Below are 26,633 nucleotides of genomic sequence, written 5' to 3'. Positions count from 1 at the left end.
TTATACCATAACAATTTATGAACTACCGCCTACAGGCAATTAAAGAATGTGGCGGTGTAAAACATGTTTGTGAGCACTAAACCCTTAGCATACCTGGAACTGTAATAAGGTAAACATGGACTGAAATTGTCAATGTTATAAAAAAAATAGATATATACTAAATATAATTTTATTCATAGGTACTTTAAGAACAGATCAATAATATTAATATTTTACATTTTCAGTAATAATCTATATTAAAGACAACAACACCCATCAATTACCGCATGGTGATTAATTTATTATGGTCAACATGTTTCGCCAACAAGCGTGGCGTCTTCAGGACAATTACAATAATGAAAAATTTAATTTAATTTTTCATTATTGTAATTGTCCTGAAGACGCTACGCTTGTTGGCGAAACATGTTGACCATAATAAATTAATCACCATGCGGTAACTGATGGGTGTTGTTGTCTTTAATATCGTTTATTTGCTTTTATAGTGAAAGACAACTGTGAATACCACATGGTATCCACCCGCTATTACCCAACCGCAGAATTACTACCTCAGGTGTTGGTTCACCACTTTTAAATTGGAATTTTCAGTAATAATACAGATCTGTTTATCCATTCTGCAAATATCTTGATATGAAATACTGTTAAATTCAGAAATTATTGCATGCATTTATTATTGTGATTTTGTCAATTGAGAATGAAATAAGATTTGAATTTTTGCAATATTGTGAAAATTTTTGTTTAAAAAATCAAAATGTAAGTTTAAATTATTGCGATTATATCCCTGTCGCATTTTTGAAATACTAATAACATCCCAATAATTTCTGAATTTACAGTATATATTAATGCTGATTGAATGATTTAGAAAAGGTATATATAAATATTTAAAACATTTGTAAAAATGATACTGAAGATTAAAAAAAACAACACTTTTGTAATATGAGACATTCTAAAATGACTAGATAAAATGTAAATCTTCAATTAACTTTTTTTCCTGAGATAAAAACATGTATAACAAATACAATAATATCTCGACAACAAAAGAACCAAAAAGAGTTCTACATTTTGCATTTAGCGTCTAATTTTGCTGTCTGTGTAAAAGAACTTTATCTTAGAGCTATTCCAGAAAAAAATGTAGGGGGTTGGAAGGCAGTTTTTGTCAGCACCCTCCACCCAGACAATTGTAATTGAGAATTATAGTGTGAAAAGTTGCTCTGATACCCATCACCCATGTATTATTAATACAATGTGCCTTCCAACCCCCCATACATTTTTTTCTGGAATAGCCCTTAGCTGTAGGTACAGAATAAATGACAAAATACAAAAACATTTTTCATGATCAATTTGTATAAATGAAAGTATTGAGTATGGTACCTGTGTTTGAACTTTGTCATCACTGGTGTTATATTTATCTTTTTAATACTGGTTAATGAAATCGTTACAGTGTGTACTGGCTGCATGGTCATTATTGCATATGATACGATTTTGACACACCTATATAGATAATACATATTCATGACTATAGATAAGAACAGCAAGTGTAGCCATAAACTGAGAGTTGTAGATTTGTAGCATAAATGTATAGATGTAGTTTTGAGAATAGAAAATAGTAAAAAAAATATAGTTATTAATTATCAGTATCCAAGCAAGTAAAACACGGATCTATCACTGGTCAAAAACGTTTAAAAAGTATTTTCTACATCAAATTTATAGGAAAATTTGGTAAATTTGAAGCTAATATTGTTCTATGTACACTTTTACTTCTTGGTCATTCATAACATAATGGGACTAAATATTATGTTTACTTTAACAAAGAATCCTTACAATCTGTTTAATATTTTTTCTATCTGATTAAATTTAAAAATAAGGAAAAAAAAGTTCTATATAATATTCCAAATGGATAACAGTTCTATAATATATCAAATAAGTGTAAATTTCTACAAAAACAAAAATTACAAATAAATGTCCTTAAAGCCACTTTCAAAGTAATAAATGATTCATAACACATACATTATACCATGCCCTATATAAGTTATAATTAAAAATTCATCAACAATAGGCTATTTGCCAATTCTCACATTTGACCCTGTAATTAGAGATCCCTCTTTCAGTTGTCTCCCTTATGATGGACATTAATTTTCATTTATAATGGAGAGCTAGCAGAACAAGCAATTTACCTGTGCATAATGTGAGAAATATTTAAGGCTGTCAAATCTTTTAATTACATTAATTTGTTGTTAAACTAAATACTTTTGACATCAAAAATTATTTTTTTTATGTGAAAAATTAGTTAAACCGCCGATACATCCCTTTCAACTCATCATACTTTGCATTGGCAAAAGCTAATTTTGTCCAATATGGAACCAGTCTATAATTGACAAAGGGAAGTAATTTGTATAAAAAGTGGGTAATTACAGAATCAAATCGGTAATTGGGAAATGAACTATTCACAACCAATTTCTGGATGGCATAAAATACTAAAAAATTATTCTCCGTTTCTTTGATAAAAACAAGTTCCAATTGTCTTTGAAATTAGCAACTTTAAGAAAACTGCAAAGTCCTAAACATTTCTAAAGTACTTTCAATTTTTGTTTTAAATTAGAAAGTGTGGTATGATTGCCAATGAGGCAAACCGGATATAAGTTTATAGAAACTTTTGCATTTTTTACTTTTGAAAGTGCATGTCCAAAAGATTTTTGATAATATTCAGTGAATGAGTTTAAAAATAATCTTCCTTAAAAAACATATATATATTGACATGCTTTCCTAAACAAACACAAAAGAATGCCCCTGAACTTTTCTCCTGTATGATTATTTCATCTGTTCTGCAATTTCTTGTAATATGAATTGGAACTTTTTCTTAGCTAGCTGTACATCATCAGATGAAACATCATTATGCAGGACAAATCTTAAAAGTTTATCACTGTAAACAACTGTCTTTATAATAACAACATCTCCTAATTCTTTTTTCTCTTCTTCTGTTATCTGAAATAACCAAACAAAGAAATACGGTAACCAGATGCTCCGCAGGGCGTAGCTTTATACGACCGCAGAGGTTGAACCCTGAACGGTTGGGGCAAGTATGGACACAACATTCAAGCTGGATTCAGCTCTAAATTTGGATTGTGATTAAATAGTTGACACAGCATAGGTTTCTGACACAGAATGAATGTGTTCTAAAGAACTTAAATTTTTTGTTTTCTCTTAGAGCAATTCACTATGCTGTTGAATATTAATCCTCTCAAAAAAATGTTTGAAGAAATTTTCTTTTTATTTATGAAATTTCAAATGAGAAAAATTGAACCCATTTTTTTTAATCACATCCCCCTTTCCCTTATTCCAAAAACTAATCTCAATTAAAATTTCTAATGGAGTTTGCAACAATAACTACTCATTTAAATACATCATAAAATATTAAGATGTAAAAAAACTGCTTGTTATCACTGAATGGTAAAGATTATTTTAATTTATCAGTTGTTAGTAAAAAGTGAATATACATTGTATATTGTATACAACAAAGATTTAAGTTGATTCTGGACGAAGAAAGGTAACTCCAATTAAAAAAAATCTTGCTATTGTAAAGAATAAAGTTATTGTGCGAAAACCAAGAATAATGCTTATTTGGGCCCTTTTTTGGCCCCTAATTCCTAAACTGTTGAAACCAAAACTCCCAAAATCAATCCCAACCTTTCTTTTGTGGTCATAAACCTTGTGTCAAAATTTCATAGATTTCTATTAACTTAAACTAAAGTTATAGTGCGAAAACCAAGAAAATGCTTATTTTGGCCCTTTTTAGCCCCTAATTCCTAAAATGTTGGGACCAAAACTCCCAAAATCATTACCAACCTTCCTTTTGTGGTCATAAACCTTGTGTTAAAATTTCATAGATTTCTATTCACTTTTACTAAAGTTAGAGTGCGAAAACTAAAAGTATTCGGACGCCGCCGCCAACGTGATAGTAATATACGACGAAAAAAATTTCAAATTTTGCGGTCGTATAAAAAATGAATTAGAATTTCATAATAAATCTTTGTTGAAATTGAAATTGAAGTTTTTACTTTTATTTTTTTACAAAATATTTACTTAGTAATACAATATCAATTTTATGTTCACATAACAGAACAGGCTACTCCTTCTCATTAAGAGGGAGAATACATATTTAACCACTTCAATATTTAATGGGAATTATTGTTGTGGAGAAAACAAATCTACCCTATTAACAATTGGTTGTACATCTGTGACTATTTCCACAGAAAATCTTACTATTAAATATACTGGATTGTTCGTGACTTACAATTGATTTTACTTGTAATTTTTTAACTCTGAAGTTCCCTTACAAAATTCGTATATCATTATGATTAGTAGAAATGAGCTGTCAAATTGACACCAAAAGAGTGAGCAAACATGTAAATATTAAAGGTGACAAAAGTTGTACCTGCAGAAGCCTATCATGTAAAATCTGTGAAGGAACATTGTCTTTTAGCATAGTTATAAAGACAATATTTGTATGAACTCCACTGAGGTCTATATTAACTAGGTTGTTGTGACTTGCCATAATACCTGAAAAGTCAATTCAAACCATGATTATGAATAACATAATGCATTATAACAACTGTTAGAGAAAAATTTTCATTTAATTAGTTGAAAAACAATTTTCATTTTCTATCATCATCTTGAAAATATCCTCAGAAGATATTAAAAGGCCACTATCAATTTTATTCATTAAAATAAACAATGAGAAAATCAACTGAGCATCAATGGTATTGTTAAGAATTTTGTCATACATATTACTTATACCAATTTTATCTGCAGTAAAAGATAATAAATCTTTCGACTTTTATACATATATCATAACACAAAGTTCAGAATAAATGTTCAATATGTCATTTGTATGTGGACATGTATTAATTTTAATAATTTGGTAAAATATGAATCAGCTACAGAAGCATTAAAATAAAATGTGAAGCAAACAAACTATATCTATAATATGAAAATAATATCAAGTGCCTTTTTACATAAAAGCAAATTTATATATCTGCTTAAAATCAAATATGATTTGCATGTACAAAAAAACTACATGTTCATAAAAGTTAATCATCAAAAGGATGTTGACTCTCGATATCACTACAGCTCATGTGGATTTTGCTTTGTCCACCTGTCCACAGTGGGAATGGGCACCGGGTGGGCAAAATTTGTAGCTTGTCCACTCTGCCCACCCATAGGAGTGGGCATGCAATTTCTTTTGTTTAATCAAGACTTGCAAGTACAATCAATTGAAAAAAAGCAGATAAGCAATTGTAATCAATATTTTTACAAAAAAAGGGATTATAGCTGGAGTGGGCACAGGTGGGTTGGTGGAAAAAGCAAAATCCACCCGGGCTGTTGAGAATCACTGAGGTTATTGATATTGCTTTGACATTAACAATACATTCTCTATCTATGAACCTGATTTATTGTCAGTTTTCTGTAAACTGAAATGAAGTATCAACACTGTCAATTTTGAGCTAACATCCTAAAGCATATATTATAAAAGCATTTGACACAACTAAGGCATATACATTATACACAAATATATTGTCATTTGGTTAAAAAAAAAACTATGTGTACCTACTGACATTATTAACACACATATTCATTCTACTGTGCATATCTCACCATTATTTAAAACGACATCATTTTGCTACAATAAACCAAAAATGGTCAAAATGGCAACAAGAATTGTCAAATCAAAATAGATTTCAAAATCAAAGTACAGTAGGGATTATAACAGGGTACACACAATGACAAACAATGTATAAGAAAATTTCAGACAAATGATCTTACTGAGGATTTTGGACAAAGAGAAAGACATTTGCAGACTATCTGCTACAATAAACGTGTATTAGTGAAAAATCAAAACTTTTCTTTTTTTTATATGCCAAAGCAGTCTATTAATCCAGTGTGAATTATGAAAGACTTATCTCACAATCCAATGGGAATTCTGATACATAAATATGATACAGCAGTTTTTGACACTTTCATTCTAATTTTTTCTTGAATATTTGGTGATACATAGAATTTATATGCATCTTTCCAGAATACTTTTTTATCTCCATTCTGTTATTCCATTTTTCCTTTAAAAAAAAAGTTCTCTTGAAAAAGACAATCAAATTTGAAAAAAAATAAAATATCTCAAAACAGGATACAAGATATATCTATAATACAATTGGGTCATACCTTATACAATACTAATACAATACTTGATAAAAAGAGGAAAAACTAAAAATATTGTTGAGACCAGTTCTTTTAACTTAATGAATTCATTTTTTTTTGGCCTGATATATATGATATATAGAAGTTAGCGGGTCTAACGACCAAATTGTATTAACAATGTATATGCACTTTCTTTACTAATTTGTACCTGTTGATAATTCTTTGGCATGTTCATGGTCCAGATGCAGCCTTGGAAGTACATTATCTAAAGCATACATAGCAGCAGCAGCCAGTATACCTCCCTGTCTAATACCACCGCCTAAAGCTTTACGTAATCGTCTAGCTCTAAAATAATATAAACAAAGTTATAGGTAATTATTTTCAATTCAATGTCAACTCATGATTTATCAATTTGTGAATGTGCCCTTAACTTGAACACAGAGAAGTATCTATTACAATAGATACAATTAATCATAAAATTCAATATTTTCTTTCATGCCCTCAGCCTGCACTATTAGCCACAAGTACAATGCCCAAACATTTTACATGGACGTGCCAGTACTTGCAAAACTTTGTTTCGACATAAATAAGAAAAATGGTGGACTATTGGTCTTCTGACAAGTACTTGAAAAGGTTTTGGTGCATATTGTACAGTGCCCTTTCCTCCATATACATTCTTTCTCACTTCCTGTGCAAATCTGACAAATCAGACTGCTCTGGAAATGATGATTAAATCATTAAGCTAGCTAAAAATTAAAACTGCCAAATAGAACAAATATTAGTCTTAGGGAGACGGATTTATAAAAGTTTTTCCAAACTTGTTTCCGAATCCCATATTTGAACGTTATGTAACATTGGAATATATATCTTTTAATTTTTCATTAATAAATACTGTTTAAACTAAGATTCTGGGCTTTAGTGTATTTCTAACCTAATGAATTCTATCATAATGATGAATATTCAGATGTTCAAACAAACAGTAAAGTATAAACAATCTACTTACTTATCAACAAACTCTTCTGTTCCTGCAATAACAGAACCAAATGGTGCCGATAATCCCTGAAATAGAATTAGACAAAATCCTTTCAGGAAACACAATTATAGATGGTCAATCTGAAAAGAAACATGTAAAAAGTTCTGTAAAAGAATATTCAACTTTGCTATAGTTTCTTTTAAACATGTTTTCCAACATTCTTTATTTTTCTTTACCTTTTAACCAGAAGAACAAAATTAACCCAAGCCAGACAAGTGACAAGAATCTTAATTAGGGCTATTTCATTAAAAAGGATGTTGGTGGGTTAGTTGAGAAGTTATATTTGTACCAATCAGCCTAAGAGTCTGGCAGTGAAGAAAACATGACAAATAAAAACACATCAAGTTCACTGTGCTTAAACGGCCGTGGGTAACTTAAGTTACTCACAGCCCAAGATGGAGCCGCCTGGCTTCGGTTAGGAAGTTTGCTCCTATATAATTGCAATACCATGATTACAAAAGAAAAGTTCAGTAATTAAAAAGTTATATAAATCTTTTAGGGAAACTCTGCAATGTAAAACGTGGTTTGTTACTACAAAATAAACGATTACAGCGCGATTTTCCAAAACACTTATGATGTCAGTAACTTCAAAACAACTTGTCCGTAACTTTTTTCCTTATACCAATAGGGATGTCCGTAATTTTAGCATGATGTCAGTAACTTTCAAAGAATCTTTGATCATTTTTATTCGTAGATGCAATTATAAAAAAAGAAATGACAAATAACAAAAATACCGAACTCCTAGGAATATTCAAACGGGAAGTCCTTTATGGAATGGCAATATGAAAATCACCTAAGGAGAACAAGTTCGGAGGTCAATCCTTAGCAGAAATACATAGACGAATCAGTCCAAACCTCTAAAAAAGATATGTATGATTTGATACTGGATCTTATTGAATCCCTGAGGTCAATGAAACTTTTAGAAGATTTTAAATCTACTTTTATTGCTAGTATAATAAACTGACACCTGTTTAACAATATAGCCTTTCATCTATTCCTAGATATTGCCATTTTTTTCTCATCAACAACACATCACACTAGATATAGTGAAGAGACCATACTATTTTTGGCTAACAATTCAGAAATCATTTAAGGGAAAGGTCTCATTTTTCCCGTGGCTACACCGTCATCAGTGAACAATCTATACAGCTAGAAGAATGTTAGATATTTCGCCGTACCGTAAGATCCCGTTTTATCCCGGGAATAATTTTTTAAAATTTAACGGAAAATCCATGACACTCTGGTTTGCCTTTTTCTCTTGTTTGGTTTAAAGCATATCGTTATTGTATAAATCTATGTAATAATTAAGGGGTTTGATAGTGTTTATTGTCCTTTACGTGTTGAAATTGTTAATCTTACAATTTTGAAAAAAAGTTACCCACATCCGAAAATAAAGTTACGGACAGTCTGATTATTTTTTACTTATAAGTTACGGACATCTTATGCATTTTTTAAAAGTTGGCATTGTGCTAAAGTGAAGTCAAAATTAACAAATTTGCAGTGATGGTAAGTGATTTCTTTATTCAAAAGTCCTATCAATATTTACATAGATCATGAAAAACGTTGCAAAAAGTAGATTTCGTATCAACTATCATCTCAAAGAGTTTAGAGTCCGCCATCTTGGGCTGTGGGTAACTTAAGTTACCCACGGCCGTTTAAGCACAGTGAAGTTGACATTAATTTAAGTTCAAATGTATAATAGTACACAAATATTACATTTGTTTCCTTTTCCTGTTCTGCTAGTTCAAATTATAATTTGGTTATAAATTGAAATGCACTAAAAATTAACAATTAAGGGGAACTAATTCTGTAATTTGCTATCATTCTCACCAAAAGTTATCTAGAGATTGTTCTAATTACCAGACATGCAAAAATTAAAGGCCTACCATTTCTTAATCAGGATGATGGTAACTTCAAAATATACTGACCGACTTTAGAAACACAACACTAGATTATTTGTGTGTTATTTTTTAATGAATGTGTCACCGTCAAAAGCAATGACTGTCTGTTACAAAGGTCAAAATGATTGTCAGAAAGGTCAACAAATTCTGTCTGACATGTTTTTGTTCTGTTTTAGTTACACCTTCTGATTTTGCATTTGTTCAACCCATTAATTGGTTTTGGCAGTTATGCGGTTGGAACTTGAGGGCTTAAAAGGTTTTCCTTCAGTCCATTCTTTGGCAATTTAGATGATGGGAAACATTTATGGCATTCATCTGCACTCAATGGCACTGGGCAATTTGATTAGCAGTTGACGTTGAGGCCGTAAACATGTCTTGCAAATGACTTTGCGTATTCAAATTCTGTTGACGTTTCATTGTCAATTCACGTTGATCTGTTTAATGATGGCCAGCAACAAATCTTGTCTACTTGTATCGTTTTCGGAAGGACAGTAAGATGAGTTTCTGAAGTCATAAAGTATGGTTGCAGCACGTTTATGTTTTCATGTTTGCAGTATTCTTAAGGGCTAATTCAGTTTTTTATTTCTCAGTCTTGACAAAATGGAGATGCAACATTTTTAAACTAAATTAAGTGAGGCAAAGGATTGAAAGAACTGTTTCACAAAGCCAAAAAAACCTGTAACAATCTTTCATGGGTCCAAAATTTCGCTTCAAGAAATTCGTGCGACTTCAAAAATTCGGTTTGTTCTATAACAACAGGTAAGTCAGATTTTTATGTTTTTGTATGGAAAAAGAAGTATGATAAGCATGAAAAGAAGTTATGAGAGAATCAAACAAGATTTGGTAAAAAAATTAAAAAAAAATTAGTGTTGCGTTTGTTATTCTAGTGGTGTTTTGTCTGTTGCTTGGTCCGTTTCGGTGTTGTGTTGTTGTTCTCCTCTTATATTTAATGCGTTTCCCTCGGTTTTAGTTTGTTACCCCGATTTTGTTTTTTGTCCATGGATTTATGAGTTTTGAACAGCGGTATACTACTGTTGCCTTTATTTTCTAAAGTCGTTCAGTATAGGATGGGTAGGTTGGTAGGATTTTTTCAACATGTTTTGATGATACATGTACCTTTTTTTTAAATTATCCTTTCAAAGACTGGCACTTACATATGTTTGTTGTGGTTCGTTTTGGTTGTATGTCATATGATGTTTGCAGAATAACTAAAACAAAGAATGTTGATTGCTGGTGAATTTTTTAAAAGTCCTTTCAAACCCTTCAATATCCTTTTAAATGGAATGAACCTTTAATACCTGATAAGATAAAAGACCAGGCAAACACGCAAAAAATTCTGTTGATGTGTACCTTTGAAAAACACATGTTGACAGTATCTGTATATTTGAGTATATCTTTGACAGGAACATTCAAAGCTGTAGCAGCATTCAATACTCTAGCTCCATCTAAATGTACATTTACATTAGCACTTTTAGCTATATTGTATACCTGAAAGAATGAAATAATGTGAATTGTACAATATTCAACATAAAAATTTGATTTGAAAACTCATACCTGTAGCCAGGGGGTTCAGGGGGTTCGGAGAAACCCCCCTTTGAAAACAAATAAGCACTGTTAAAGTCAATGTTCTGTTCGAATTGTGAGTGTTAAAGTCAAGTTTGTGAGTCCACTATCTGAAAACTAAGTCACTATCTGAAATATGTAAGTCACTTACTATCTGAAAACTTAGTCACTTGCTTTCTGAAATATGTAAGTCACACACTATCTGAAAAAGAAGTCACTTACTATCTGAAATCTGTAAGTCACCCACTATCTGAAAACTAAATCACTTTAATACTATCTGAAATCTGTAAGTCACCCACTATCTGAAAACTAAATCACTTTAATACTATCTGAAATCTGTAAGTCACTCACTATCTGAAAACTGTAAGTCACTCACTATCTGAAAACTGTAAGTCACTCACTATCTGAAAACTGTAAGTCACTCACTATCTGAAAACTGTAAGTCACACACTATCTGAAAACTAAATCACTTTAATACTATCTGAAATGTGTAAGTCACTCACTATCTGAAAACCAAGTCACTTACTATCTGAAATCTGTACTATCTAAAAATTGTAAGTCACTGCTATATGAAATATGCATATAGAGATGCATTTTGAATATATATGTTTAAATAATTTCAACATATCGTATATGCATCTATATAGACTTGATTCCAATTGTTATATTCCTTTAAAGTACTTGGTTGTAGACGGAGTTCATATTACATCAATTATGTACTTGTTTGGCATACAATCCATGTTATCACGTTAAGAAATAAACTTTAAAAAGATAAATCTATTTCAGTAGGAAGGATTTAAAATGTACATAAATATGAAGATGTATATTAGAAAATGTCAAACAGACACAATGACCTTATCAGTTCAAGGTTATCAGGAATCAGTTTGCCAATAAAATATTTCATAGCTTGAAGTAATTAGCAGATTCTGGAAATAGACTGCCAAAATTCACATAGAATTTAAAACACAACAGTCCCTCTAACTTTGTTGTGACAAATAAAAAAAAAAAGTCTCTATCTTAAGGAAGCTGGCTTGTCATGTTTTGGATTTTTTGTCAGATTTTCAGAATTCTCTGGTTTTATCTATTTCAATGCCTTGAAAAAATTGCCCGGTGACCCCCATTTTTCTTTTTGTAAAACTTTAACATGTATAATGATAAGCCATCTGTGAAATTCTTATAAAATTTTAATTACTTTTTAACAGTTTTTGAGAACTTCAACTTGTTAATGATAAAGCTATGAAAAGTCAAGAGAGAATAATTTCCCGCCAAAATTTCAATAGCTAATATCTCGAAAATAAGCATGGTGACCTATATTTTTTTTTTGCTCTTTGGATTCCTTTTTTTAATCCCCTATCAATATAAACTAGTGTTTTGAAAAGTTAATTATTTTGAAGCTGAGAAGCGAACTCCCTTAAATTCCACAGAACTTGTCTAATAAACTGACCTCCTCCATAAAGGACAATGGTACAACTTTTCCTCCACAGAAATTGTGTGTATTCTCTAAACATACGACTCTTGTGTACGGGAAATGAGGATCATCAATTTGTCTCATTCTCTGTTTCATTACTTCTATATCAAAAGTACCATCTGGGTTGTTTTCTATCAATGACGCCAACACTCCTGCAATCTAACATATAGGAATACTTTGTAGATCAACTCTGAAATAATCACACAAAATTTGTCATGAATTGTTACATAATTACGGTAAGGAATGATTATAGTACATTGTATTTGAATTTGGTTTCCATTTTAGAATTTTCCTGTAAGTTTTCATGCAATACATATTAAAGCAAAACCTTGCAATAGCTACTATACTTGTAACTGTATAAGATGGCATTGTAACTTTATAATTACAATGATCATAGTTGCAGAGTTCAGATGTATTGGTTAGTGTTTGGTTTACATGAACTGGCAAGCAGATATTTCAATTTTTTTTTTGTTATACCAATTTCATGAAAATCTTGTGCAGCATACAAAAAGGTCCCTGTATCTAGTGCATGACAACAATTTTTTTGTAATTTGTTTGTTTCTCAGAAGATTTTTCTTTGAATTCTTGTTTAAAATACATGACATGCACCCACTAAGAGACATTAGCGCATTCCCAATTTCCATTCTCAATTTTATATGATTCTAATTGGTTTGCAGATAGATAAACTACCAAACATACGACAAGTATTATACAGTATTAACTATCCTATACTATATTTGGTTGATAGTTGTCTTATTTGCAATCTCACATCCCCTTTTACTGTGAAAGTACTTTAATTCGTGGGTGTCAATTTTCGTTGTTTGATCAATATCAACATGCTTGTGGGTTTTTAAATTCGTGGATTTTAGTTTTCTAATAAAGAGAAATAATTGAAAAATTAAAGCCTTTAGAAACGAAGGTTACAAATAGTCTTGATTGAAGAAAATTGCAAAGTAAACATTGACCCGTGTAAATCGTAATGATAACACTTATTAACCCATGATAAAGTGATCAACAGATTAAAGACCATCAAATGTGTTAATTAGCCCATAAACATGTCACCTAAAGAAAACAGTAACATAAACAAAGGCTTTTCGATTCCCGTCTGGGATGAAAATTTCAGGAACTCAATTTTCGGCTCTCCCTTGACACCATTTGCGAGTATGGTCTTGAGGAAACGATGATAGTCCGTCGGAAGGGGACGATAAATGGCTGACCCGTGTTAAGAGAGAGCCATATCTCTTGCACGTAAAAGACACCCTTGTAGATTTCGAAAAAGAGTAGGCTAATGCTGCTACAAGACAGAACTCGCACCCGCAAAGTGGAAAGGGATTAATATAAGTTGCAAAACTTGTTTCCCAATCCACTATAAATAAATATGTTTAAACTTAACTAAAGGCTTTTAACGTATCTTGAATTGTCAAATTATTCTTATCAAAATCAAGCCCAGCATGAAATTATTATTTCCCATATGTACGAGAACTATGAGGATATAAAAATGAACACTTTATCATACTTGCATGGCATATCAATACCAGATATCTAACTTTTGTCGATCAAAAATATTTTTTATTAGAATAAAAATATCAAAAGTTGAACAGTTTAGGTTATTAAAGATTAAATGGGTATAATCCTGCATGCGGTTGTAGTTCTGTGACCGCTATTAAAGTATTCCCAGATTTGGCATTAATCAATATTTCTCTAGGTTATACCAATAGTCAAACCTACCTATGGGGATCTTTCCATGACTTAATTTGGACAATGGTTGTTTTATTTCGTTGGACACTTAAATTTGTGGATTAAGTCATCCATGAAAACCACGAAAATTGGTACCCCACGAATAAAAGTGCTTTCACAGTATTTAATTTCTCACTATAAACATGATGAAGCAAGCTCAAAGATTTGATAAAAAATGACAAAATATTTTGTAAAAAAGACAAGATAGTATTAACAAAATACTTCTTAAAGTTCTTACAAAAGCAATGCCTCCTTGTTCATGGACAAATATATGGCTACGACTTCCTAGAATGGCTTCTTCTCCTCTTGAAGGGCAGTGCACACACACTTAAAAAAAGAAATTAAGTATTAAATAATGCTAATTTGAGAGACTCTCAAGGCATTTTACTGGAAAATATTTATTTGTTCTTATGATGCAGTCCTTATATAATAGTCTAGAGCTTATATTCATAAAATTACATTGTCTCCAATTGATAACAATAAATATAATATCAAATCTGTGTGTCAAAACAATTTTGAGATTGGAAATTACTATTACTATGTTCGAATAATCTATCAACCTATATATGTATATATGTTTTGAATAAAAATCAATTTGGATAAATGACAACCTCAGTTAACATACAATGTAAATTAGATAGAGCAGAGGTTTTTTTCTTGAAAGTCACATTAAAACCATCAAGAATGGGTAAGATACTTATACTTTAGAGAAAGAGACAGCACCTGATATAAGTGCTAGAGCAAACTGTCAATAGAATGTGACAGAATCTATAAGAAGATATAAGGTATAAATTTTGCTCATTATTAAAGGCAGTAAGATGCCCTATAGTCACTAATTTCTGTGACATTTTGTCTCTTGTAGAGTGTTGTATCCTTGGCAGTTATACCACATCTTCTTATTTGTTATATTGTTATAGTCTTTAGTTCAGACCATCCACCATCTTTTCTCTCTCTGATAAGGCACCTCCTGTTTTTCATTTTCCTTGGAGTTATTTTTTTATTTGATTTTTCTAACATAAAAAGCTATTTTTTTCCCTCAAGCCTTCGATTCTGTTTAAGATTTTTATAATGAAATGCTAGGAGCATTTCTTTTGTCTTTTAAAACGGATGAAAGGAACTTTTGATATTTTTTAAATGTTTCTTAAATATCTGAAAAAATGTACTTGATAGTAAATTCCCCATAGTTCCAGTTGGTACAAATAGAGCCTTTTCTTTTCCAAACATATCTGCCATTCTTCTTTGCAATTCTGAAAAAGAAACCAAAGCATTTTGTTTGATATATTTTTGTTTTTACCTTTACAAAAGAAAAATTTGGTATTGTCACTAAATAATTTTTGATAAATTCTCTTATCCTACTATACTGCAATCTCCTTGTCTAAAAGAAGAAGATACTGTAAAATGGTACCTCGTGAGCATGATGAGTGTCTTGCAAAACCATTCTGCAAATTCAGCATTCTTAACCTAACTTAAATGAAGAAATGATAAATAGACATCTTGGCTTATTGCATACCAGAATTAATCAATTTAAAAAGCCCATCAGGAAATTGCAGCACAAAATACATAATTTTTATGATTGTGACTGACAAAAGTGCACACAGAAAGAAATTTCTTTAGTTTAGGGGTAGGTTACATTTGGGCAAACAAACCTATTTTTTATTATGGCCTAATTCAATATAAAAATCAATTAAATAACTACCATTTATTGTTTCATCTTCTCCATACACATCATCTCCAACCTCGGCTTCAGCCATAGCTTTCCTCATTCCAGGTGATGGTTTTGTTACTGTGTCACTTTTCAGGTCAATGACATAATCCTTAGAATGGGAATTTTGTTGTGTGGAAGCAACATTGTAAAAACATTTGTTTACTTTTAATGGAAACTTTGACAGTTCTCTTGGACATCTTAAAATCTGTTTGCTTCCCAGAGGAAAAATTCTATAAAGAGTTGAAACTTTCATTCCTGCAAAATATATGACTAGTAATTATAAAACTCAAGATACAAAGCTATAAAAAAAAAAATTATGGTTAAAGAGGATACTATTTTATCCTAAATATGTTTATAAAATGACAATCTAATTAAAATTAAATCTCCGCACTCATCTGTTTTAAATCCAAGCTATAAAATTATTTATATTGAAAATCTTGAGGCTTTTATATAGTTCTTAATAGTTCTTGGCATATTATTAATCTTGGGAAGAGAAATGCAAATTATCTTTAATACATGTAGGAAGTTCCTTCTCTCTATAAACATTATCATAAATTAATAAATAATTGACTGTACAATGTACAAAAGATACCATTTTTTTTTTTAATTTTTACTAGTTTAATGAAGTTAAATAAAACTCATTTATGTTTGTAACACAAATGTAACAGATCAATGCTAAAAATCACCTATTACAAATCTGATTAAGACTATTTCAAGGTCAGCAACAAGTGCAATAAGTTTTCAAAGTAAAGTGGTCAACACTGGAACAATAACCTGAGAAATAAAGTACAGTTTTAAGTTCTTTAAATAAAGTTTGGTTCACTATTAAAGAGGTATCAGATTTTTTATTAAGTTATTATTGGTAACATGCAGTGATGGAAATAGTTCAATGGTAAAATTACTTATATATTAAGTTTATCATAACCATTTGGCAAGTATCAACACCATTCTATTTTTTCTGGGAACAAATCAGTGCAAATTAATTGGAACGCCTGGATACAGACATTGATGTAGAATAGAATAGCCTAAGAATAGAATATTTATTTCCAATTAAAGGGCACTAGAAAGAGCTTTCATGACATTACATACAAGTACATATGATTAGACATAAATTAGAGACATATAATATAGAAAACAACAATATAAGAACAATGAAGAAAACAACATTGTTTAGTTCTATTAAAAATACTATAAAAGGCCAGGACAGAACCAGACAATACAATTTAGATCTTTAAAATATACCATTTAAAATCATATACCACTCAAAATATGTATACTTGTGGCTAATTTGCATTCATTATTTTTGAACTTCTCCTTATCTCTTGATTTTTAGATAAATACTTTCCTAAACATTTATAGATATAGGAAGATGTGGTGTGAGTGCCAATGAGACAACTCTCCATCCAAATAACAATTTAAAAATTAAACCATTATAGGTTAAAGTACGGCCTTCAACACGGAGCCTTGGCTCACACCGAACAACAAGCTATAAAGGGCCCCAAAATTACTAGTGTAATACACATTTAAATTTTCTTGTGTAAATAGCCATCAAAACTTTGAAAAATTGTCTAACGATTGAAAATTATACCAATTTATATTACAATATATGGACCATAATTTGCTATTGGGCTCCGTTTCCTATAACTATAGAAAAGTGATAAAATGTGAATTACTGTAAGAAAAGTTGCAACTACATCTAAAGATGCCATTATTTTTATCAACATACAAGTGTATGCTACTCTTCCCAAGAAAAAAAATTAAAATATACGAATTTCAAAGATTCTACAACCGTATTTTTGTGTCGTTTCTCGCGTTACTTATTGCTTCCGAAGAGCATAACGCTGACTGATTTATAGATAATCGTCACCGGCAAATTCGTAACTTTTGCTTTCAAATAACAAAGAACATCGACCAATAAGAATAGTGAAAAGAAAATGCGGAGAACTATAAGTATTTATGTAGCAGATGTAAGAACAGTGGCGTGCTTTATGTGTCCGATTTCGTAACGCAATTTTTAGATGATGTTATCTGCTTTGTTGTAATAGAATTCTTAAAAACAATATGCAAATATGAACTCTCGCGAGATGTTCAAACAGGTAAATCCGAGATGATTTACATTCTTGTTTTGATCTTCGTAATAATTAAGTAAGAAAATTACGTTGTCGTTATGCGTTACATTTCACACGAAACAGAAGTCCAGTTATTTATTAAAATTGTTTTTGTCCTTAAGTTCTAACCATTTCCGGTTATACGTGAAACACGTGACTAACATGTGATAACGCCATTACGGCCGGATGTACGAAATACTAGGTCTAAACATTGTTTTTGTTTCCAACGGGATGTTAGCAAACATAATCTGTAGACTTGTTTCGTCTTGTTTAAAAGAGGAAAATACAATTGTCAAAGAGATTGCGCCGGTGGTCTGTTATTTTTCCTATGTGCATAATGTTACATACAATCCTGTGTGAAAATATAAGCCCAATGACTTGACAAAATCGATTTCATATTTGACAGACGTTAGAACACACTTCGTTTCCCGATAATGACGTGAAGAGTCCTTGGAAAAATCAATCGAAATTACGTCTTTTATCATTGTACCAATGCTCGTTGGATTGATTTAACTTCAGCAGTAAATATTACTGGATATTTTAGGTGAATAAATATAATTTAATAACAAATACATGTTAATATACCGTTACACTTAGAATGTACAAAGTTGGAATCCTGTCACAGTTTTTAATTAATATTTTTTATTCATGTTCTGCAAACATGTATCAGAAACGCAATAAACTTGTCAAAGGAGAAGTAAACTTTTACCATGCATGACTTGAAAGGAAGAACTTTATTGATTTTAGCCCACTAAAGTAGGTTAAAATGTGGAAACCATGTAGATGGTGTACAGGTCATAAGTATCACATTGTGCCTATTTTAAAGATTTTAATTCCAAGTAAAAAGTTTTTTTCTTTACTGGATTTGAATTTTAAAGAATGTTACATTGCCAATGATTTGGAATAAATTGTATATAACTGGAATATCAAAACCAAATATAAATACATTTTTTTTGCTTAAACATCAAGATACAACGCTTATGGTATCCTGTATCAATGGAGAAAATATGGAAAATTCTGAATAAACTGTACTAATTGTTTTCAAAACAAGCACATATTTAGGAGTTTTATAATACTGTTACATTTAAGATGGATTTTAAGAAAAAGTTTACTGTTCAGATTATTTTAAGCAGATTTTGCAATAAAATAAAACTAAAAAAATGCTTTCGGTTTCTTATGGTTTCCTGTCAGGTTTAAAAAAAACTTTAATATAACATTGAAAATAGATTTTAAATATTAGCATGAAGCCAGTAACACTAGTAATGGTGTTTATTTATGCCTTTTGAATTATATTGTGCAAAATAAAGAAAATAAAGATTGGTTTCCCGTTTGGTTTCATGTCACGTAAACAGTGAATCAAAATGTATTAATTTTTTCTCGAAAAACTCAATTGTTCCATTCATACTATTTTAACAGCAACACAACCCACAAGATTAAAGTTAAAATTTTAGAACTTATAAAAAAGGATACAAAAAGAAACCAAAGGCCGAATACCAAATTATGGTCCATATATAAAAAGTTTAATGCTCTTTAGCTTAAAATTCAGAAGTTAACATTTTCTTTATGGTCATTTTTTTCTTCGCTGTAGAAATTGTTCTATTAAATGTTGTTTAGAAAATCTTTCAGGATGTCACCCCTATTTAATTATATGTATTCTATTCATGAACGGATCCAGCCATTTTAGAAAGAGGGAGTTCCAACTAAATGCTCCCATTCAAATGCATTGATCGTCCAAAAGAAAGGGGTGTTCCAACCCCCATAACACCGCCCTGGATCTGCCTATGCTATTGTTTAATAATGACAATAGGTAGTAAGTTTCAAATAAAATTGCCCGTTTCATAAATTTTCAGTGATGAAACACTAGCCGATCAAGGGAGCTTATATTACTTCAATGAAACAAATCAATTAATGAGTTTCCAAATTTTTAAAATAAAAGTAATTTTTTTATATAGTTATTTTCAAATATTGACAATCATGACAGTATCATCATGCCGAAAAAAATATTGAATCATGGTATTGACCATTGTTTTTTTTTTTTTTTTATTTATTTCCATTTCTAACGATTTAAAGCTGTATATCATAGGTTGAAAAGTAAGTCTGACAGTATATAAAACTACCAGTCATATAGTTAGGTTGTGACAGTGCACATAATAATAATGATTAATGTTTAGCCAGCAAAGTCCAAGGACACAACCTGTTGCATAAAATCGTCTGTTTAGAGTTATTTCCCTTCTATTCGTGTTGTTATATCTTATGTTTATTGTAATTGGTCAGCCCACACTTCAACATCCAATGAAAATAGGTTTTATAAATCGATTCTAGGAAAAGATCAATAACAGACCACAACACTGAAAATGTGACACTGAATAAGAAATTGACCCTGGGCGTAATATTGAAAACAAATTAACTTGAAGATGTTTTCAAGGCAAAAGGGATGGCTACCCGGATTGCTGTCAAGACCCAAAAACCCACATTCGTTGGAACATTTAAAGTAAGATAATATAGACTTCGGACATGATTCACTCATTCAGATAAAAAAAGTGTAGATAATTATTAAGTCCTGTTGCTTTTAAAGGCTACTGAATAGGACCAGAGTAGCAATAAACGGTCAGTCGACAGTTAGTCGATGTGAAAACATGTGTCTTAATATTAAACTGTTAAACTGTACATAAATAATTTCCTAAAGACTGTCTCGATCTTTAATTGTTTAATTATATTATAACAATAAACTGTTTAACAATACACCTTATCGCTATTTGTCCGCCATTACTGGACATCACACAGGGTCCCGTAAAATTTTGACGTCATAATTCAAAATATCTGACGCCACAATGGAAAAGTGATTGTTGTATGACGCCAATAGTTCAAGCGGAACAGATTTTCGGGTCAAGCGGGAATAGCGATAAGGTGTATATAACTCATTAACTGATTTAGCCTCAGTAACACCTTAAAGTTGGCAGTTCTTGAACATGTTTCTTATCTTGATATGAATGATTAATATAGAAGACATAATTCATGGGCCTCAATCTAAAGGCCTTTTTGTACAGGTAAAGCTTGGCACAAATTATCTTTATGATGTATATGCGGATTTTCAACTTCATGTGTTTTGCTCAACATGTTTTCCTCTCTGTGTTCATAAAGGGTAAGCACTGGTTAAGATTAAGATCTGCCAGTTCTGTCAATGTAATGTGTCACAGGGTATAGTTTGGCTTGTGTTTCTTCGTTGTTCTTGTCATCTAGTCTGGTTAACACAGCAGCTACATGTAAGTATAGGTTTCTGATCCCAACTGCTTTGGGTATTTGGTATCTCCTTGTTCACTCTCTGCGTCTCATAGTTCATGTACTTTTTTTAACATCTGTATGCAAGAACAATCCAGGAGTAAATGTCTCTCTCAGATTATTCTCTGCCATTTTTGTCGAGCCTTCGACTTAAGTCGAAAAAGCGAGACTAAGCAATCCTACATTCCGTCGGCGGTGGCGGCGTCCACAAATATTCACTCTGTGGTTAAAGTGTTTGAAAATTTAATAACTTTATTGAACTATAAGTAGTTTTCTTCTAAACTTGGACAGAAGCTTGTTTATGATCATAAGATTATGAAGATAGTATCCAGAAGTAAATTTTGTAAAAATAAAATTCCATTTTTTCTGTATTTTATTTATAAATGGACTTAGTTTTTCTGCGGGGAAACATTACATTCACTCAGTGGTTAAAGTTTTTAAAATTTGAATATCTTTCTTAAACTGTACTGGATTTCTACCAAACTTGGACAGAAGCTTGTTTATGATCATAAGATAGTATCCAGAAGTAAAGTTTGATTCCATTTCTTCTGTGTTTTACTTATAAATGGACTTTAACCTATAATGGTTTACTTTTTAAATTGTTATTTGGATGGAGAGTTGTCTCATTGGCACTCACACCACATCTTCCTATATCTATTAGTTTTTCTGCGGGGAAACATTACATTCACTCTGTGGTTAAAGTTTTTAGAATTTTAATAAATTTCTTTGACTATCCTGGGTTTGTACCAAACTTGGACAGAAGATTGTTAATGATCATAAGATAGTATCCAGAAGTAAATTTTGTAGAAAAATTAATTAATTTTTTCCGTATTATACTTTTAAATGGACTTACGTTTTCTGCCAGGAAACAACACAATCACTCTGTGGTTAATTTTTAAAAAAAATCAATGACTTTCTTATACTATTTTAAATTTGTACCAAACTTGGACAGAAGCTTGTTTATAATCAAAAGCTAGTATCTAGAAAGGAAATTTTGTTAATATTTGGTACCTGTGTATCTGTATTTTACTTATAAATGGACTTAGTTTTTCTTCCAGTTAACATTATATACAGTCTGCAGTTAAAGTTTTAATATGAAATAATTCAAACTACTGTTCTAATCTTTCTATGAGTGATATCCATCACTTTGATTCTTCCAGTTAACACTATATACAGTCTGCAGTTAAAGTTTTTAAAACATTTATTCGATTCATAAACTATCCTAAAATTTTTACCAAACTTTGACAGAAGCTTCTTACAATCAAAAGATAGTATCAAGAGGAATTGTTTTATTGATTGTTTTCCTCATTTTTGTTGAGCCTGGGAGTTACAGCAAAAGTAGGCGAGACACTGGGTTCCGCGGAACCCTTACAAATTTTTCTTCTGTGCTCTTATGGGTTGCCTGTTTGACATACTGAAGAGTTATAACATAATTTCTGGTGATAGTATTTTTACTTCTAATGCTGCTGTTTTTGCAAGGATGTCAGTCTCTTCATTGCCAGTTATAATGGCATCATCATGTCCTAGCTCCGGCCTGGTGTTTGCTACAATGGACAAATCTTTTGCTCATATTCTTATGATGGACACATACATGCTTGTCCTGAGGATTGTCAGACTTTTTTGAAGGGTTTATGAGTTGATGTGCTTTTCAGTTTACCATGATTTATTAAATATTCATGACAGTAAAAAAAGCATTATGAATACAGCATTTGAAACATTAGTGACATAGTAAAAGATTTTGCCTGGTAATTGTATCTTAATCCCAGTTGTACCCAGATAGCCCTTAACTACAACCTGCAAATTGTATTGCACCTGTTTTGTCACATACTGTTACATGTATTTATCTATTCACAACAGATGATTTGACCAGTATCCTGTACAGACGTATTAATAACTTCAATAAGTGTTTATAACATTTTTTGGATATTTTCCCCACTACATTTTTAGCTTAATTATTTTATTGGTAAAAAGACCAGAATTTCATTGAAAAAACAACTATGTACATGCAGAAATTGTCATTTGCTTGATAAGCCTGCCAGTTTTTACAGTTTATTTGAATATCCAAAAAATGGAATAGTTTGTAGATTAGGACATTACCTTAAAATAAATCATTCTAATTCTAAAGAAAACCGATCAGGTCACCTAATATTGTTGACTTTTGTCTGATCGTAAGAGTAGATAATGAATATTTGATTACAGAACAATTCCCAAGGATACTTTTAAAAGCTTCAGTGCACCAACTAACTACCCAAGCGCACTGGTGAAATTGATATATATCCAAAGATAAAAGGATAATTAATTTATGTAGGAAAATTATAGAAAAGTTTGTGAAAATATGGAAAATCAATTAAATAAGCATTTGAAGATCAAATAAAACACAAAAATCACTAAAATAGGTGATAACTGAATGTAAAAAATCACTGAAATAGGTGATCTTGAAATCACTTGTTTAAGTAGCACCCCTGACATGCTCATTAAAATTTGACAAAAAATAATCATAGATTAGACACATGAACATATCTATATATAAAAATTGGAGAATCTATCAGGTGGAGTTTATACTATCTGTTAAAAAAACCCATAAAACATAGAAAAGTTTTAGTAAGAATGAACTGGTCCCAGGAATAAAACGTGTTTTCTAGTGGAAAAGATGTCCTGACAATTTTTGGAAGTTTTGTATGCAATGTCACCATCACAACAATATATTAATTTCTCAAACATGACTAACAGCAAATACCAATTTTTTGGTTTGAACCAGCTGAGGATTTAAAACCACAACTTGTTCACTATTTACTAACCTACAGTACTTCCTGTCACATATGTCACTGTAACTGAATTACAAACTGGGTTATTTCCCTTGAATATTTGATTTTAGAAAAAATGTAATTTAATCTTTAAAATGAATTCAGGTTTTTAAACTAAAGTGATGATTTGAAGAAAAGTTTATTTTATTCCATGTTTAAAGAAAATAAATCTTAGTTTAATGTTTTATAACTTTTATTTTAAAGTTCTTAAAAACGTTGAAAACCTTCCTTACATATTTTTCTATTTTTGTTCAGATGACTTATTTTAACCATTGTCAATTGCCTGTTCCAAGTCAGGAACTTTTTTATATTTGTAAATTTATCAAGTTAATTACTTGATTACATAATAAAACATTCAGCCCTAAACAGCACTTATATACACTAGCCCCCATACTACTTGAGACTGCAAGGTGATGCGTATGTATATCTGCTAATGGCAAATCTACAAATGTATGAATATAATGAATGATTGCTATTTCACAAAATTTTCCCTTGATCTTACTGACTGATAATTTCCTTTCTCAGCACAGTAGAGTGATATGGTTTTGTTATTGCTAGAAACTAAGGGTGCATGTGCCTGTTGTCAATGAAATTAACAATGTTGTGATAGGGAAAATAGCTATTAACAGATTATCATTGGTGTCGATTGCTTGGTTCTCACTTTCACTGTACCGGCTGAACACACCGCTGAAGCTAGAAAATCAAACTCGTTGAGATAATCAACTATAATTTGTAGGGATTACATTAAAGCCCATTTTAACAGCTTTAATAATTTATCATGTTAATGGGTTCATTATCCTCATTTATATTCATAAATATATTAACAAATTTACTTTTCTTGAATTTGTTTATACATACTTTTGTCTTTTCAGATATTTGTATAGTTTATTAATGAAGAATCAGACAATAACAGAAAACAACAGAAGTTTATTAGTAGAGACACTTAGATCAATATCTGAAATACTCATTTGGGGAGATCAAAATGACAGTAGTGTGTTTGAGTAAGTATTTATAAAAAAAGAAGATGTGGCATGATTGCCAATGAGACAACTATCCACAAAAGACCAAAATGACACAGACATTAACAACTATAGGTCACCCTATGGCCTTCAACAATGAGCAAAGCCCATACCACATAGTCAGCTATATATTGTTTATATAATAACACCAGGTAGACATATCAATAAAGCCAAATAAAATAGTATGTGTGGATTCAGTTACATCTAAAAAAAGAAATTAGGGTAGTCAGATATTTTTGTTTATTGTAAAAAAAATTTACATTGAGTCTTACATGTTTATGGGAGCAACATTCTGACATTAACAGTGCTTTATGAAAAATAACCAAACAAATCTTTAGGGTAGGCTTTCAGACTTAAATGTAGGGTTATTGGAACCACAAATATATATTTTTATTTGGCCTAAATTTGAATTTACAGATTCTGTTAATCTGTTGTATATTTTCATATCCATGATTTATTTTCCTCTTCTTTTTCGAATAGACTTTCTCTGTCTATCATATGTAAAATGTAGATTTTACCACAAAGTGCAGTTGTTAGACTGCTGTGTAACGTGATTACTGTATGTTCAGTTGTAAATGAAAATGTTTTGCAAGTAACAGGTAATTGAAGTCAGTTTTATGGTGTATGTTAAACACTTAAATAAAAACATTCAATTTTAAATGTTCTCTGCTTACATAAACATAATGTGCAGATAAAAATATTATTATATATATCAATTTGATGTTAAATTTTCACTCATTGTTTTGAAAATCAGATAAGAGAGATCACCATACACATCAAAATATTATTACAATATTTTTGTTGTTTAAGTTTTTTTGGAAAGGTTGTTGTGCTTGATATTTATATTTTTTTCTAACCAGGAATTTTGAAAGAAAACATACATACATGTATATGAACTGTGTTCTTCCCAGAATTTTTAAATTTCAACACAGAAATTAACATAGCACTGGTTTTCAAAAAAAAAGATACAGCACTATAGTCTATACATTATATTATCTGGGATAGCACCAGGGTACCACAGTGATATTGTTTGCCTTAAATTACCGGAGAATAAAGGCTTTTTTTCCCTGGAGAAGAATCCCAATTTGAAAAAAATGACTTAAAATTATTCCCAAAAAGACAACTTTTTCCCCCAACAGTGCAGTGTCAGTAGTAATTGTGAATGAATTCAAACTGAAAAACACTCATTTAAATATTTTTCAAAATAACTCAAAGTGCAGATTTGAGGGTCTTATTATGTATTATCACTGACAATAAGGAGTCTTATTTCAAATGAGGGTTTACCTCTTGAAAGGGGTCTGCAAATTGGTGTTCCTGTCAAGTTCATTGTTTATTATAAACTTCCCAATTTGATGAAAATAACACATATTAAGGGGTCTTATTTCAAATGAGGGGTTACCTCGTGAAAGGAATGAAAGGGGGTCTGCAAATTGAAGTTCCAGTCAAATTCATGGTTAATTATAAATTTCTCAATTTGATGAAAATGACGTATATTTTCGCAATAAAAAAGGGTATAGGAAGTTTTGAAAAAAGCAAACAATATCACTGTACCACAGTGCTTTAAGTTTCTGGGGAGAACACTGATACCAATGTGTATATTAGCATGGGTTCGAATCCCGGCGAGGGAAGAACCAAAAATTTGCGAAAGCAAATTTACAGATCTAACATTGTTGGGTTGATGTTTAGACGAGTTGTATATATATATATATACAACTCGTCTAAATTTCATCAACCCAACAATGTTAGACCTGTAAATTTGCTTTCGCAAATATTTTGTTCTTCCCTCGCCAGGATTTGAACCCATACTTCTGCGATGTCGTGACACCAAAT

General features: G+C 30.9%; 2 protein-coding genes across 4 annotated transcripts in view; one reads left to right on the top strand and one right to left on the bottom strand.

Moving 5' to 3' along the window:
• Positions 1 to 392: 392 nt before the first annotated feature.
• LOC134725015 (uncharacterized) lies at positions 393 to 19,916 on the bottom strand. Of its 2 annotated transcripts, none has more exons than XM_063588470.1 (10): positions 19,896 to 19,916; positions 15,585 to 15,848; positions 15,052 to 15,135; positions 14,127 to 14,215; positions 12,128 to 12,310; positions 10,471 to 10,608; positions 7,190 to 7,245; positions 6,395 to 6,531; positions 4,430 to 4,554; positions 393 to 2,979 (listed from the first exon to the last, which is right to left on the bottom strand). In XM_063588470.1, exons 2-10 carry the CDS (start codon positions 15,844 to 15,846, stop codon positions 2,806 to 2,808), a joined length of 1,248 nt encoding a protein of 415 aa, XP_063444540.1. In that variant the 5' UTR covers positions 15,847 to 15,848; positions 19,896 to 19,916; the 3' UTR covers positions 393 to 2,805. The 2 variants fall into 2 exon arrangements, with proteins under 2 accessions (XP_063444540.1, XP_063444539.1); XM_063588469.1 differs by having other exon boundaries at positions 19,819 to 19,913.
• A 112-nt stretch (positions 19,917 to 20,028) lies between these two features.
• LOC134725011 (protein CLEC16A-like) overlaps positions 20,029 to 26,633 on the top strand; it is a 91,121-nt gene continuing 84,516 nt past the window's right edge. For both annotated transcript variants that reach the window (XM_063588466.1, XM_063588465.1), the window contains exons 1-2: positions 20,029 to 20,192; positions 24,657 to 24,785. In XM_063588466.1, the coding sequence (XP_063444536.1) occupies positions 20,116 to 20,192; positions 24,657 to 24,785 (206 nt within the window). In that variant the 5' untranslated portion in view covers positions 20,029 to 20,115. The remainder of the gene's footprint in view (positions 20,193 to 24,656; positions 24,786 to 26,633) is intronic.

Source organism: Mytilus trossulus, chromosome 7 (assembly GCF_036588685.1).
Source record: "Mytilus trossulus isolate FHL-02 chromosome 7, PNRI_Mtr1.1.1.hap1, whole genome shotgun sequence".
NCBI classification, from domain to species: domain Eukaryota; kingdom Metazoa; phylum Mollusca; class Bivalvia; order Mytilida; family Mytilidae; genus Mytilus; species Mytilus trossulus.
Note: the sequence above shows the minus strand (reverse complement) of the source record. Positions and strands in the feature narration are given on the sequence as shown.